This window comes from Nerophis lumbriciformis, linkage group LG04 (genome assembly GCF_033978685.3).
Source record: "Nerophis lumbriciformis linkage group LG04, RoL_Nlum_v2.1, whole genome shotgun sequence".
NCBI lineage: Eukaryota > Metazoa > Chordata > Actinopteri > Syngnathiformes > Syngnathidae > Nerophis > Nerophis lumbriciformis.
Genome location: NC_084551.2, coordinates 36,610,525 through 36,628,067, shown reverse-complemented (window position 1 = coordinate 36,628,067; position 17,543 = coordinate 36,610,525). Strand labels below are relative to the sequence as shown.

At 38.4% G+C, this 17,543-nt stretch overlaps 1 protein-coding gene across 2 annotated transcripts in view; it reads left to right on the top strand.

Annotated features, from left to right (window-relative positions):
* nkd2b (NKD inhibitor of WNT signaling pathway 2b) overlaps positions 1 to 17,340 on the top strand; it is a 133,885-nt gene extending 116,545 nt beyond the window's left edge. Inside the window, exons 3-8 of one of the 2 annotated variants that reach the window (XM_061954148.2) lie at positions 2,264 to 2,376; positions 10,858 to 10,953; positions 12,366 to 12,507; positions 13,108 to 13,153; positions 13,225 to 13,349; positions 16,191 to 17,340. In XM_061954148.2, the coding sequence (XP_061810132.1) occupies positions 2,264 to 2,376; positions 10,858 to 10,953; positions 12,366 to 12,507; positions 13,108 to 13,153; positions 13,225 to 13,349; positions 16,191 to 16,756 (1,088 nt within the window). In that variant the 3' untranslated portion in view covers positions 16,757 to 17,340. The remainder of the gene's footprint in view (positions 1 to 2,263; positions 2,377 to 10,857; positions 10,954 to 12,365; positions 12,508 to 13,107; positions 13,154 to 13,224; positions 13,350 to 16,190) is intronic. The other variant, XM_061954140.2, reaches the window with a different exon arrangement.
* Positions 17,341 to 17,543: the final 203 nt, after the last annotated feature.

The following is a 17,543-nucleotide window of genomic DNA, read 5'->3' as shown; positions in this document are numbered from 1 at the left end:
AAGTGTATCTTGTGTTTTTTATGTTGATTTAATCATAAACATTTTTAAAAAAACGATATTGATAATGAAAAAACCGATACTGATGATTTCCAATATTACATTTTAAAGCATTTATCGGCCGATAATATCGGACATCTCTATTTTTAAACATTTTACTTGAAGGCATGTCATTTATTTGCACAAAACTTGGTAAAATTTAAGGTATAAAAGCTTGTACAGTCAAAAAAAATGCATGATTATGATTAAGCTACAGTACGTGTCTTCATGATTAATGCAATCCTTTTTTGTGATTAATTGATTTAACACTTTAATTTTGACAGCACTGCATATGTTGTGCGTGTATATACTATATATATATATATATATATATATATATATATATATATATATATATATATATATATATACTAACGTTTGTATATATGTGTATATATATGTGTATATATATATATAAAAATTTATATATATATGTATGTATATGTGTATGTATGTATGTATATATACAGTATATATATGTATATATATGTATGTATATATATGTATGTATGTATATATATATATATATGTATGTATATATATATATATATATATATATACTGTATATATACAGTATATACATATGTATATATATATATGTATATATATACGTATATATATGTATATACATATATATATATATATATATATATATATATATATGTATATACTGTATATACTGTATATATATATATACATATATATATATATATATATATATATATATATATATATATATATATATATATATATATATATGTGTGTGTATATCAGTGACGTGCAGTCATGTAAAAAGAAAAAAAATAATTAAATTGTTATATGTATCCAGACTGCAGGTGTACCTAATTCACAACTCCTCCAACATGAACTTTATTGTTTTTGCACTTTTTGGCTTCTTATTAAATAACTTTTGTAACCTATTTTCATGGGCTTTCCTCTTTGTGATGTTAAGTTCCTGTTGTGCGCTGTTATACAGTATATGCCTTGAGCTCTTATTTTGAAGGCGCTAAGAGCGGAAGTGATGTCACGTTGCGGAGGTTTTTGAAAGAAGGTAAATAAAGTGGTCCTCGCATAAACTGGAGCCTCCGTGTTTGTTATTTTGTAGTTTCATACAGTATAGGCGACATTTATAAACCCTCGGTTACACTTTTTTAAATAGATTCAATCTTGCACGTGGAAAGTTTAAGTGAGGGCTTTAGTTGCGGTGCTTCGACTTAATTTCTAAGTAAAGGTAAGACCATAATAACGTTTTTTTTATTAAATGTGCTTTTTTGTGTGCTACAGTTTGTATGTGTAAAGTTAAAGTTAAGTTAAAGTACCAATGATTGTCACACACACACTAGGTGTGGTGAAATTTGTCCTCTGCATTTGACCCATCCCCTTGATCACCCCCTGGGAGGTGAGGGGAGCAGTGGGCAGCAGCGGCGCCGCGCCTGGGAATCATTTTTGGTGATTTAACCCCCAATTCCAACCCTTGATGCTGAGTGCCAAGCAGGGAAGAATGCTGGTATGAGCTTTTAAACATAACCTGTTAACTGCTGCCAATCAAATGGTGAATAAGATACTCTTTAGGGTTCATATGTTTGTAAATCTGACTGTGATGAAGTCAGTGCCTCACCAGCCATCAACCTCACCGCACGTCACTGGTGTATATATATATGTATGTATATGTATATATATATGTATGTATGTATACATATATACACAGTCGCGATCAAATGTTTACATACTTTCTACAAATCTAGAAATTATTGGAAATTCATGACAGACATGACATTATGTTCTTTACAAGTGTATGTCAACTTTTGATCGCGACTGTATACATACATATATAAATATACACATTTATAAATATTTATACATTTATAAATAAATATATTTTATATACGCCATCTTGCACTGACATCGCATTGTTACATTGTAACATACAGTATCGCTGTAACAGATAATAATGCTGTCCATTTCATGCTTTACTACCAACACATATTTGTAAAATATTACAGATTCAGGCATGTTTACTGCAGAAATGTAAAAAAAAAGAAAAAAAGTTATTATATTTTTGACCAGAAATCTGAAAATTTGCTAGGATGCAAATACTGAATGGTGAATATGCGGGGATCCACTATAGTCATATTTGGATACCACGCACCGCTGTATTCTCTCCTTTATTTCACTTAACACTAATGTTTGAATTGTGTGTAATTGTACATGTTTTGTGTTGTGACAGTGGCCCTCCCTCCAGAGAAAGCTGAGGGCTGCCAGAACTACCTGCAGTATCTTCACGCACAGGACAGAGAGCGGGAAATCAAAGTTTCAGGGAAGAAACGCATCAGTCTGGATGTAAGTCATCTATCTCATCTGGATCATTATATTAGGAATAATCCAATCTGGATACACAGTGGCAGTGTGGTATTTATTGTACTGCTGTCGAATGAATACAAAAATTACCAGATTAAATTACTCAAGATTCAGCATTGCAGCAACTGTGTGTGAAATATGCCATTTTTACTGCATTGTACTAACGGAAAGATAAATGACATGACACACTTGTATATATTTAACATACAGATTGTATATTGACAGTTCGAACTGAAAAAAATATAGAGTCAAGCAAAAACATACTTTGATTTGAGACACTACCATACTTGCCAACCCTCCCGATTGTTCCGGGAGACTCCCGAATTTCAGTGCCCCTCCCGAAAATCTCCCGATTTTCACCCGGACAACAATATTAAGGGCGTGCCGTGATGGCACTGCCTTTAGCGTCCTCTACAACCTGTCGACGCGTCCGCTTTTTCACCACATAAACAGCGTGCTGGCCCAGTCACATGTTGTATGCGGCTTCTGCATACACACGAAAGTGACTACAAGACATACTTGATCAACAGCCATACAGGTCACACTGAGGGTGGCCGTATAAACAACTTTAACACTGTTGCAAATACGTGCCACACTGTGAACCCACACCAAACAAGAATGACAAACACATTTCGGGAGAACATCCGCACCGTAACACAACATAAACACAACAGAACAAATACCCAGAATCCCTTGCATCCCTAACTCTTCCGGGCTACAATATACACCCCCGCTACCACCACCCCCATCCCCCTCCCCCAACCCGCCCACCTCAACCCCGCCCCCCCCCACACCACAACCCCCCCTCAATTTATTAACAATACACTCCATAAGTAATAACATTAAAAATAAATTAATAGATAATAATTAGTGAATTAGGTTATATTTCATATGATGAGATAAATAAGATTATCTAGAAAATAGATGGATGGAATAAATTCAGATTGTTTATCATGGTTCTTCTTCTTTGTACTTTGTAAACACTTTAAGTTTGAAGAGTTTCTTGAATTGGATCATTCTTCCATTCACACAGAAAAGAGAACTCTTGGGGGAAATACATTCATCCATTCTGTATTTTTGATTCAATCAATGAAAGGTTTGAATGTTCTCTATATCCAACATTATGTATTATTCTAACTGATTTTTTTTGTAACACGGTTAATGAATGAAGTGTACTTTTGTAGTTGTTCTGATTTTTTGGGTCAGATATGGTAACACTAGCGAGCAGTAGAGACTATGAAGTGATTTTTTGTTCAGTACTTATTTTGCTTTATTCATTATTGACGTGTTTCTTGCTACTCTATGTTGTATATGTTTTATGAGATTTTCAGTTCATTTTATCATCAATCATTATACATAGAAATTTGGTTTCATTTACTCTTTCAATTCCTATTCCGCCTATTTGTATTTGTGTTTGTGTCTCTTCTACTGTTACCGAATAGTATTTTTGTTTGGTTTTATTAAGGTTTAAGGATAGTCTGTTTTTGTCAAACCATCTTTTTCATTGGTTCATTTCTTCTGTTATTATTTCTATTAGCTTCTGTGTGTTCTCTCCTGAACAAACCGCTGTTGCATCGTGTGCGAATAATACTAACTTTAAATATTTTGTAACTTTACAAATGTCATTTATTGTAGTATTGATCCCTGGGGTACACAACAGAATATATTTAGCGTTGTAGATGTGTGTTTGCCTAGCTTTACGTATTATTTCCTGTTGGTTAAGTAAGTTCTAATCCAGTTTAAGACCAACCCTTTAATGCAATACCGTTCTAATTTTTTGATTAAAATATTGTGATTAACTGTGTCGAATGCTTTAGTTAGATCCATAAACACTGCTGCTACAAAATTTTTTTTACTATCTATTGCATTGGTAATTTCCTCTGTCATTTCGATTAAAGCCATCGAAGTTGAAACATTAGCTCTGTATCCATATTGGTTCTCTTCGAGTATTCTATTTTTGTTTATGAAACTCTCTAATCTGTTATTGAACAGTTTTTCAATGATTTTAGAAAATAGTGGATGTAAAGAAACAGCTCTATAATTTGTAAATTGGTGTTTGGCTCCATTGGCTTTGTTATTGGCATGCTACTAATAAGCATTAGCGATTTTACATGGCAATTCCAACACCTCCAAATGTGTTAATGAAAACTATAACTAAGACGCAGGCTACAATCAAACAGCTTGTGCGTACTAAGTACAATACTTACAGTATTAACACTTTTAGGGTGCAACAAAAGACTAGCCAGCAAAAACTGAACTGACTGTACACCACTGCCATGTTACGTCTTGGACTTGCAAATTTAATTGAGACTCAGAAATGTTATAATAAAACAAGATGTAACAACTTGACAGCAGTTTTTTTCATAGTTTGGCTGGGGGTGTGACTTATACTCAGGAGCGACTTATGTGTGAAATTATTAACACATTACTGTAAAATATCAAATCATATTATTTAGCTCATTCACGTAAGAGACTAGATGTATAAGATTTCATGGGATTTAGCGATTAGGAGTGACAGATTGTTTGGTAAACGTATAGCATGTTCTATATGTTACAGTTATTTGAATGACTCTTACCATAATATGTTACGTTAACATACCAGGCACGTTCTCAGTTGGTTATTTATGCCTCATATAACGTACACTTATTCAGCCTGTTGATCACTATCCTTTATTTATTTTAAATTGCCTTTCAAATGTGTATTCTTGGTGTTGGCTTTTATCAAATAAATTTCCCCCCAAAAATGTGACTTATACTCCAGTGCGACTTATATATGTTTTTTCCCTTCTTTATTATGCATTTTCGGCCGGTGCGACTTATACTGCGGAGCGACTTTTACTCCGAAAAATACGGTAATGCGTATTAACACAAACAAAAGCACCGAAAATTGTTACCGTTGATTCCCAGGTACCAGGAATTGGTACAAATGTGGGCAGTACCCATCACTAACTATAGTATAATAATAAATTCAAGATATGAATTTGTAGTCTTGTTTTCCATCATTGTGTGCTATTTCCTATCAGACTCTTATTTTTTATGTTTCATTTCCTGTTTTGACCGTTACTTTGCACTGGTGAGGCAGCTGTGTTGAATTAGTAATCATGTCAGTCTTCCCCAACGCAGCTGTGGCTACAGATGTAGTTTACCACCACCAACGTGTGACTGTAGACTGAATGAATAATGAGTTCACTTCTCAGTGCGACGTGCTTTGAAAAAAGTGCATTATAAATCTAATGCATTAATGTTATTATCATCAGTGCTGTTTAAGTTGAGCAGCAGCGTTTGATAGTTATTGGATCATTGCATGTGTTTTATGTTAAGCTACATGTGTCTTGAAGAATGTTGTTGTTGCTATTCTAGATTGTTTGGGCTTTAACCTTTGCTCATCCTCGTGAGTTTTTTTCTAGCTTTTCACGTCTTATTGCACATTCTTTTGGTGTGTGACTACTGGGAATGGGTACCAAAACTAGGTAGTAACCAGACCGAAGAAAGAAGTAACTTTCAGTGCCTCATTTTGGTGCTTTATAGACACATTCGGGCCCAAACAGCGGCCATTAAGCACACACATTTTGCAACACAAAACAAACACAAAACTTCCTCATTCTGCACCAATCGCGGTTAAGGCAAGCGAGATGATTCACAAACCTTAAAATTGTGAACTTCAGCAATACAACATAAGTGTGACGAAGGGCCTCGTAAGATGATGATGACGTTACTAAGGCTCCATTTGAAGAAAGGATCGCAGGTAGCAAGTCAACAGTATCGGTGAGAATCTTGGGGCGCTGTACGATTTGACTCGATTCCGATTCTTAGGTTGGCAAGTCAATTCATAATGGATTCTCGTAATATATTATTTGGTATATAAATTATAGTAAAACCTTTTTAAAACAGGTTACCGGTTACAAAAGCTCCTCTTAGCTGCTGACGTACAATTTATACGAGCAGTGTGGGCCTAAAAACGTCCTTTAAAAAAAATTATTCTTAACATTTAATTGACAGAAATCACAGAACGTTAATCCATCTAATAGAAGAAAATAGTACAACTCCAACCTAATCCTAATTTAACAATACTTAGGATATACATTTACAAAGCCATTGAGAAGACATACAAATACAATACTAAAAAAAGGAAAACCATAAACCATTTCATGGCTGCAACACGTGCCAAAGTAGTTGGGAAAGGGCATGTTCACCACTATGTTACATGGCCTTTCCTTTTAACAACACTCAGTAAACGTTTGGGAACTGAGGAGACACATTTTTTAGGCTTCTCAGGTGGAATTCTTTCCCATTCTTGCTTGATGTACAGCTTAAGTTGTTCAACAGTCCGGGGGTCTCCGTTGTGGTATTTTAGGCTTCATAATGCGCCACACATTTTCAATGGGAGACAAGTCTGGACTACAGGCAGGCCAGTCTAGTACCCGCACTCTTTTACTATGAAGCCACGTTGATGTAACACGTGGCTTGGCATTGTCTGGCTGAAATAAGCAGGGGCGTCCATGGTAACGTTGCTTGGATGGCAACATATGTTGCTCCAAAACCTGTATGTACCTTTCAGCATTAATGGCGCCTTCACAGATGTGTAAGTTACCCATGTCTTGGGCACTAATACACCCCCATACCATCACACATGCTGGCTTTTCAACAATCCGGATGGTTCTTTTCCTCTTTGGTCCGGAGGACACGACGTCCAGAAGTCTCTGTGTGAAACCCACGTAAAAAGTACAATGAAATTTGTAGCTATGTGCAGGGCTGTTGCTAGGAATTCTGGGCCCCCTGAAATGGTATCGGTGTGGGTCCATCTATACCATGGGTGTCAAACTCTGGCCCGCGGGCCAAATTTGGTCCGCCGTGTAATTTCACTTGGCCCGTGAGGTGATATGAAATTAACTCTAGAGCTGGCCCGCTGATTATATACAGTGGCGGTGCCGCGGTACACCGCTAATTCTCATACTTGCCAAACCTCCCGGGAGACTCCCAATTTTCAGTGCCCCTCCCGAGAATTGTAACGTCCCCTTTTCGTCCAGTCCAACGAGTGCTGGCTCAGTTACATAATATGTGCGGCTTTGGCACGCCCACAGAAGTGAATGCAACGCATACTTGATCTTCAGCGATACAGGTTACACTGAGGGTGCCACTATAAAAACCTTTAACATTGTTAGAAATATACACCACACTGTGAATCCACACCAAACAAAAATGACAAACACATTTCGGGAGAACATCTGCACCGTAACACAACATAAACACAACAGAACACAAATACCCAGAACCCTTTGCAGCACTAACTCTTCCGGGACGCTACAAGGTGTGTGTATGTGTGTGTGGGGGGGGGGGGGGGTTTGGAGGTAGCGGGGGTGTATATTGTAGCGTCTCGGAAGAGTTAGTGCTGCAAAGGGTTCTGGGTATTTTGTCTGTTGTGTTTATGTTGTGTTACTGTGCGGATGTTCTCCCAAAATGTGTTTGTCATTCTTGTTTGGTGTGGATTCACAGTGTGGCGTATATTTCTAACAATGTTAAAGTTGTTTATATGGCCACTCTCAGTGTAAACTGTATCGCTGTTGATGAAATATGCTCTGCATTTACGTGTGTGTGCGTACAGGAGCCGCTCATATCTTGTGGCTGGGCGGGCACGTTGTTAGAAGGGATGAAAAGCGGACGTGACGACAGCTCGTAGAGGACGTTAAAAGCAGTGCCTGTAAGGCACGCCCCCAAGACTGTGGAATACGAGATATAATGACTGATGAACACCTTCGTTCGATAATGAGGGATGCCTCAGCTCAAAGCCTGAGCCCCGACATTAATGAACTAGCATCCAAGAAAAGATGGCAGGTATCTGGCTTGGGCACATCAGATTAGATCAGTGTGTTGCAAACTGAGCAGTTTAAAGTCCTGAATGGTTGGTTTATTCATTATTTTCTTTTCTAATTTATTAGCCTATGGAAAAAGTTAATGTTGATATTTACCTCAGAAGGCTGCAAATAGAAAAGAGGCATTCAATTTTTATTTAAATTGTATTTGATATGCCATTGATATGTTTTAATTATTATTATTATTATTATATGAAACTCGATTTTGCATGTCACTATAAAGTTATATAAGCCTTGCTTGTTCAATATTTAATGCAAAACTTGTTTGGGTCCCTATCAAAAAGGTTAATTTGTTCAACCTTGGCCCGCGGCTTTGTTCAGTTTTAAATTTTGGCCCACTCTGTATTTGAGTTTGACACCCCTGATCTACACCATTCTCTGCCACTTACACTGTTCTTGTTTTTCAGTGTTCTTGATGGTGCCTGGTGTAATACACCCAATTTGTTTCCTTTTATTACGATTAACCACCTAACAAGTCAGATTATTATTATGTAAATGATGTATTATTAGTTGTCATCCTCTCATTTCACTGATTTGCAACAAGTTATTACACCTGTAATTGCAAATATATAGAAATAGGTATTGTGGGTATTTTATTGTATCTAACAATCACGCATTGATATGCAAAAAAACAAGTGTACTGGCTCAAGAAAGTCCACAGGTACACATGTAGCATTTAACATACATTTGGGGAAAAAAAGAACAAGCACATGGAATTCGTTCCTATAAAACAAATAAGAAAAACAACAACAATGGTCATCAAATCTCTATTAGAGTTTAAATTTAGCCATAAAATATGTAGCATATATTTTGCTATTACACTTGTGCGGAAGGCAGTGTACACCCTGGACAAGTCGCCACCTCATGAAATACACAAGGTGTTGAATAATGTCACTGCCAGTGGTACATCCATCCATCCATCCATTTTCTCAGCAGTTCACTAATAAGCCAAAGGAGCCAAGCAGTGTCTACATCACTCACTCACCATCAAAGGCATCATTGGACTGCTGGTGAGCGTCTGCTGTGGTGTCAAACTCAGATGTAGCAGCCACGGCTGATTCTGGTGCAGCAGAGCATAAAGGTTTATTTTTCCAATACATATATTGTAAACATTAGATGTTATGTTTCATGGAAAAACTGATGTAGAACTAACCTATTTTTGGACAGCATCCAAATGGGCGTCTTAGCACCATAGCTCCAGGTGGACAGCTTCACTTTCCCAGACTAAAAGTATTTCTAAACCATTTGAAAGTCAATGTAAACAAAATTCTAAATAGTCTGTTTTACTTTGTTGTTGTCAGCTACTATGGTATCTTTTATTGTATATTGCTATGAATACAAATAACAACACATCTTTCAACATGTAACTTTTGTATATTCAGGCTATTAAATGTTGCACTAATAACACATTTTACAAGACCACATTGAACACATGACAACGTAACAGACCTGTGTCAGACGCTCATAATTAATCTGACAAAAGGTCATTATTTAATTCTTCAGTAATTATTATTAATAATGTTAATAATTACACACACCTTGGCAACACTAAATTGGCCCTAGTGTGTGAATGTGAGTGTGAATGTTGTCTGTCTATCTGTGTTGGCCCTGCGATGAGGTGGCGACTTGTCCAGGGTGTACCCCGCCTTCCGCCCAAATGCAGCTGAGCTAGGCTCCAGCACCCCCCGCGACCCCCAAAAGGGACAAGCGGTAGAAAATGGATGGATGGATGGATGGATTACACGGTAATTAATAATTACTGAGTAGTACTGGAATGTGTCATAATATAGAGAGTTGTCAGACTGTTTTTGTGGCCATGAACGCATCACCGGCTGAGCCGAGTGTGTGCCTTTTTTGAGGCAAATGAAAGAGAGCAGCTGCTGTCAATCTGACATATAATTTGTTTGGTTTGGTGTGATTACGGCAGAAAGTGACCAGTTTTATTGGATGATTGTTTTTTTGACTTTGTTGTTTTGGTCAGTTTACAGCTGACAGTAATCAGTTTTACTCAATAAAAGAATTGTTGATGCAGACAACCTCCTTCTCCTCCTTAAAACGTCTTGGCTGACGTCGTCATTGTTTATCTGTTGTGACCACTTGTTGAAAATGGCGCAGAATAATTTATGTGTTTATTTTGTTTAGAGTTTAAATTGCATTTTGAATTTGGATTTTGTGCATTGAAATGATTAAATTATGGTATTGTATGACTTGTGTCTTTGTTTTAATTCAGATTCATTCGTATGACTATATGTAAGTTCAGTGTATGCATAATCATTTTGTCATCGAAGCTACTGGGCGCTATGTGTGGCTCTAAGCAAGCTGTGGGCCCTTAGAATTGTCATCACCTTTCCCCTCTATACGATTACCTTTTGTGCAGTCCCACTGATGACTAATACACGGGTGAAACTTGCTGTATTTCTGTCTTTGCGTGTTGGCCTTTGGCGGAGGTAACAAAAATAATTGAAAAATCAAATTACACTATTTTGGTCTGGTAGCATAATGCAGTACGGTGCACAGAACAACTTTATACTGTAGAGTTGTGCAAAGTGAAAGTTGTTTTGATCTTTGAGCACATGTTTCCATGTATGCACAGGACTTGGAGTGTGACGTTTCAGTGGAGGACGACAACCGTCAGGAGTGGATCTTCACGCTTTACGACTTTGACAACAGTGGCAAAGTGACAAAGGAGGTGTGTGTTTACATTACTAGTATTTTAAATGCATGTGGTCCCACAATAGTGTATTGGAAGTTTGTTACCCAAAATGTAGTCTTGATGTTGGAATTTAGACAGTTTAAAAGGGCTTTTAGGCTATGTTCACACTGCAGGGTCATATGTCCACATACTTGCCAAACCTCCCGGATTTTCCGGGAGACTCCCGAAATTCAGCGCCTCTCCCGAAAACCTCCCGGGACAAATTTTCTCCCGAAAATCTCCCGAAATTCAGGCGGACCTGAGTGACGTGTCGACAGCCTGTTTTCACCTCCGCTTTCCCACAATATAAACAGCGTGCCTGCCCAATCACGTTATAACTGTAGAATGATTGAGGGCGAGTTCTTGGTTTCTTATGTGGGTTTATTGTTAGGCAGTTTCATTAACGTCCTCACAGCGCGGCAACAACACACAACAACAGCAGTCACGTTTTCGTCTAACGTAAAGCAGTTCGTCTGCTGTAAACAGCAATGTTGTGACACTCTTAAACAGGACAATACTGTCATCTACTGTACATGCATATGTGACAATAACATCTGCGGCTTTTAGAGAGTGCAGTGCACAAGTGCGCACACAACAAGGAGACGAAGCAGAATGCATCATCAGAGAGGGTGTTCAGCATGGTTAGAAAATAGTGACAGAGAATAGAACAAGGATGGACAATTCAACCCTTAACTCAACAATGAGTAGATGAGTGTTATGTGTGTGTATATGTGTAAATAAATGAACACTGAAATTCAAGTATGTCTTTCTCCGCTGCAGCGGTCAAGACACACCAGACTCATGAATTGATTAACGTGGACCCCGACTTAATTAAACAAGTTGAAAAACTTATTGGGGTGTTACCATTTAGTGGTCAATTATACGAAATATGTACTGTACTGTGCAATCTACTAATAAAAGTTTAAATCAATCAATCGTGTAAATAAAAACTTCTCCCTATCGGTGTATCTGTACTGTAAAGTTAAAATTTGAATGACAATAAAATAAGAAGTCCAAGTCTAAGTATTATGGATACCCCAAACAATGTTCCCTCTAATTTTCCATCTGATTTGCAAGTGTGTAGTTTGTTGTGAGTTCATGCACTGTGTTGGTTTTGTTTTTTGAACAAGGTGATGTTCATGCACGGTTCATTTTGTGCACTAGTAAAAAAAACATAACTTTGTCTTGAATTTGAAAAAACAACAAAAAAAAAAACATTTTATTTTTCACTAAAGAAGGGTTTGGTGAATGCGCATATGAAACTGGTGGGGTTCGGTACCTCCAACAAGGTTAAGAACCACTGTGTTAGATCGTCATGAAAAAGTATATTAAGCCTATCATTTGTTGAGTTTATGCTTAGTTTTTTTTTACTAAAACCCATGTCCAATGAATTTGGACTGACCCTGCAGGATATGTCCAGCCTGATGCACACCATCTATGATGTAGTGGACGCCTCTGTCAATCATTCCTGCAATAACAAAAGCAAGACGCTACGTGTCAAGCTGACTGTCACACCCGAGCCTCGGTGCCATAAAAAAGAAACAGGCACGGGTAAGTTAATTACATCTTTTCAGTCTTTTATTGAAAAATAAATGTGTTCCTTCCTGTTCTCTTTCCCTCATAAACACAATACAATGGGACTGTCACTGAATGTAGCTTGTCGTTACAGCAGTATACATCATAACTTGCTTCTTAACACACTCTCATACACACCTGGTCTGCCGGAGAATTAGAAGACGTAGCAGGAAGAATCAGTGTTGCCAACTTTGCGACTATATAGCTATACTCTTTCAAGAAAAGCAACTTGTCCAACAAACAAATTCTAACAAATCTAGCGACTTTAGTTGTCTTTTTAAAGTATGTAACTTCCTAATGAACGTTTTTCTGCTGTGAGCCTCTGCCCCATCTAAAAGTACTCACAGGCAGCTAAATCTTGTTTCTGACATCTATACGAAAAAAACAACAGATGAGAAAAGTTTGTTTGTATCTCAAAACATTTGTTTTTTCTTTTCATGCTTTTCACTTACTTTTTGTCTATGTTTTCACACTTGTATCATTGTATTGTACTAAAACTGATACCTATCTATTGATATGTATCAGTTTTAGGATGTTGTTCTCTTTAGTCTCATCTGTGTTGCTTTGCTTCTTCAGATCGCTGCCACCAAGAATCTGACAAACGCATGTCCGCCTCCATCAGGTCAGTTCCTTGATAATTTGCACGTGGAAGTAAGAGACACTCTCATTGGCCGTCCTTTCTATTTCAAACAGCAAGGGACAAAACAATGAAGCACCAACCACTGAAGGCCAGCATTACTGTGTGGATGAGAACACAGAGAGGAGGAATCACTACCTGGACCTGGCTGGTATCGAGAACTATACCTCCAGGTTTGAGGGTAAGCTAACTATTTTCATACAATATAACAAACTAAACTCTTAGTGTACAGCCGTGTCCAATTAGCTCCAAGCGAAACAGAACAAAAATGCAACAAATTCAGCGAAATATGAACGCGAAGAGTAAAAAAAAACAAAAAAAAACCTACAATCTGATGTATCTGATTTATCACTAAGCTTTAGAACTTTGTTGTAAAAATCTCTTTCTACATATGTCCCTGGTACCGGCATTTCACTCTGTGGAAACGCTCCCCACCCCCAGTGCTTGGTGCCTCGTCTCAGCTGATGTGACTTAGATGACCATAGTAACTAATTAGATGACCATAGTAACTAATTAGATTACCATAGTAACTAGTATATCATGCAAAAGCGCAGATTCCAACTATTGAAATACTTTGTATAGTTCAAGACTTCCGGTCATTTAAAAACATCACTGCACATCATAATGGCAGCTACAGTTTACATCTTAAAGATTTAAAAAAAATGATTTGGGAATGTCCGGCGGGCCAGATTGAAAAGCTTAACGGGCCGCATGTGGCCCCCGGGCCTTAATTTGCCCAGGTTTGCGCTAGATGGATTGTGTTCATTTTGCTATTTTGCTCATTTAAGCATATGTATATATGCTATGTATACATATATATATGTGTATATGTATATATATATGTGTGTGTGTATGTATGTATGTATCCATCCATCCATTTTCTACCGCTTATTCCCTTCGAGGTCGCGGGGGGCGCTGGAGCTTATCTCAGCTACAATCGGGCGGAAGGCGGGGTACACCCTGGACAAGTCGCCACCTCATCGCAGGGCCAACACAGATAGACAGACAACATTCACACTCACATTCACACATATATATGTATATATATATATATATATATATATATATATATATATATATATATATATATATATATATATATATATATATATATACATATATATATATATATATATATATATATATATATATATATATATATTTACAAACCCCGTTTCCATATGAGTTGGGAAATTGTGTTAGATGCAAATATAAATGGAATACAATGATTTGCAAATCTTTTTCAACCCATATTCAGTTGAATGCACTACAAGGACAAGATATTTGATGTTCAAACTCATAAACTTAATTTTTTTTTGCAAATAATAATCAACTTAGAATTTCATGGCTGCAACACGTGCCAAAGTAGTTGGGAAAGAGCATGTTCATCACCACTGTGTTACATGGCCTTTCCTTTTAACAACACTCGGTAAACGTTTGGGAACTGAGGAGACACATTTTTTAAGCTTCTCAGGTGGAATTCTTTCCCATTCTTGCTTGATGTACAGCTTAAGTTGTTCAACAGTCCGGTGGTCTCCGCTGTGGTATTTTAGGCTTTATAATGCGCCACACATTTTCAATGGGAGACAGGTCTGGACTACAGGCAGGCCAGTCTAGTACCCGCACTCTTTTACTATGAAGCCACGTTGATGTAACACGTGGCTTGGCATTGTCTTGCTGAAATAAGCAGGGGCGTCCATGGTAACGTTGCTTGGATGGCAACATATGTTGCTCCAAAACCTGTATGTACCTTTCAGCATTAATGGCGCCTTCACAGATGTGTAATTTACCCATGTCTTGGGCATTAATGCACCCCCATACCATCACCGATGCTGGTTTTTCAACTTTGCGCCTATAACAATCCGGATGGTTCTTTTCCTCTTTGGTTCGGAGGACACGACGTCCACAGTTTCCAAAAACAATTTGAAATGTGGACTCGTCAGACCACAGAACACTTTTCCACTTTGTATCAGTCCATTTTAGATAAGCTCAGGCCCAGCAACGCCGACAGCGTTTCTGGGTGTTGTTGATAAACGGTTTTCGCCTTGCATAGGAGAGTTTTAACTTGCACTTACAGATGTAGCGACCAACTGTAGTTACTGACAGTGGGATTCTGAAGTGTTCCTGAGCCCATGTGGTGATATCCTTTACACACTGATGTCGCTTGTTGATGCAGTACAGCCTGAGGGATCGAAGGTCACAGGCTTAGCTGCTTACGTGCAGTGATTTCTCCAGATTCTCTGAACCCTTTGATGATATTACGGACCGTAGATGGTGAAATCCCTAAATTCTTTGCAATAGCTGGTTGAGAAAGGTTTTTCTTAAACTGTTCAACAATTTGCTCACGCATTTGTTGACAAAGTGGTGACCCTTGCCCCATCCTTGTTTGTGAATGACTGAGCATTTCATGGAGTCTACTTTTATACCCAATCATGGCACCCACCTGTTCCCAATTTGCCTGTTCACCTGTGGGATGTTCCAAATAAGTGTTTGATGAGCATTCCTCAACTTTATCAGTATTTATTGCCACCTTTCCCAACTTCTTTGTCACGTGTTGCTGGCATCAAATTCTAAAGTGAATGATTATTTCCCCCCCAAAATTTTTTTATCAGTTTGAACATCAAATATGTCGTCTTTATAGCATATTCAACTGAATATGGGTTGAACATTATTTGCAAATCATTGTATTCCGTTTATATTTACATCTAACACAATTTCCCAACTCATATGGAAACGGTGTTTGTATATATGTGTGTATTTTACCTACCGGTACTTATTTTTTAGTCTGTCCTTTGCCTGTATTTCTTTGTGGTGTACAGCCCTTTGTTCTTCAACTGTGGTTGTTTGTAAAGGGCTTTATAAATAAAGTTGGTATGGTATTTAAGAGACACAATGCTCTGCGCACGAGTTTAGCAGATCTTTGCATGCATTATCAAGTTTGCAAGTGTTTTAATACACACAAACATTTACTCTGTTTTTTTTTCTTCCTAGCAATGATCATTCCTCCTAACATGTCTTTCAGGAACAACAAGCCCCACGTTCCCTCCCCAGGAAAGCCACGTTCGAAGCTCCCAGAGCCAGAGTCGCTCTCGGTCCCACGAGCCGGAAGCCCCGATCGTTCACCAGCGGCGCTCTCAGGTCATCAGCGACAGTTACAACCCGGCAGAGTTTCGGGGCAAAGGAGCACAGTTCCTGAAGTCACCCAAGGGCACCAACAGAGGAGGGAACAGCGGCGGAAAATCCACTAAATGTCACGGCCACCACCCTCCTCTGCACAGTGGCAGCGCCGCCGCCCACGGGGGCCAGGATGTGTACCACTTACCACACCAGGGCCACCACCAGCACCCGCTACAGTACAGTCACAGCAAACGCATGAGGGCCAAAGCTAGGGAGGCGCTGTCTCCGAGCAAAACGCCTCTCTCCCCGCATCCTCACCCCCAACAGCAGCAGCCAGGTCTGGAGAGGGAGCAGGTGTCCGCCCCTCCTGGGAGCCCAGGCTTTGTGGTTCCTGTGGTGCAGCGCCATGAGCACCACCACCACCATGAACACCACCATCACCACCACTACCACCATTACCACCAGACATGACCGCCTACGCTCACGTCGGGCGATCAGGACCAAGCACAACTCCCAGTCGCGGATCTTTTGTTCTCTCACAAGCTATACAGAAATATCCTGACTTTTATAGAGGAGTTTTTTATCGTGACACTCTGCCATCGTGGACTTAAAGTTATTGTCAACACCGATGATGTGTGGCGTCGTTTAGATTTTTTTGTTTGTCAAATCTTTGCTGGGACTGCTGCCCCCATTTTTCAGAAACAGGGACAACACAACAGAAAGCCAAAAGAGGGGAAAACTAACACACCTTTCTCCTCTCCTGATGCTGTTGCGGTGCCCTGGAAGCTATTTGTCACATGGATCTCAGGTGTAAAGGTGCTGCTTTATCACAGAGGCCTCTTTGTCTGTGGAGGGTTATATTTTTGAATATACGGGGTAAGGAGAGAGGGAGGATAATGAAATCACCACTGCCAGTTTTTATGCAAAAATATCCTGCTATATGTATAAAAAAATATATAAATATAAACACATTTTACTGTATTATTATAATACTGTATATGTCATCATGAATATAATAATGCATATATGTATTTTGTCTTTTATATATTATAATAAACATTATAGAGTTCACGGTTGGTGCTTTGTTTACGTTGTGCAGTATTTACAAATCTATGGGTTCTACTTAAAATGCTCAGATCCCTTGGTTACCTTCCAAGACCCCCTACCTCCACAATGGCGAAGAAAATGGACACAGTCTACGCCCAAAAACCCTACAATTGCATATTTAGGTACTCAAAACCCCTGAAATAGAATTCTC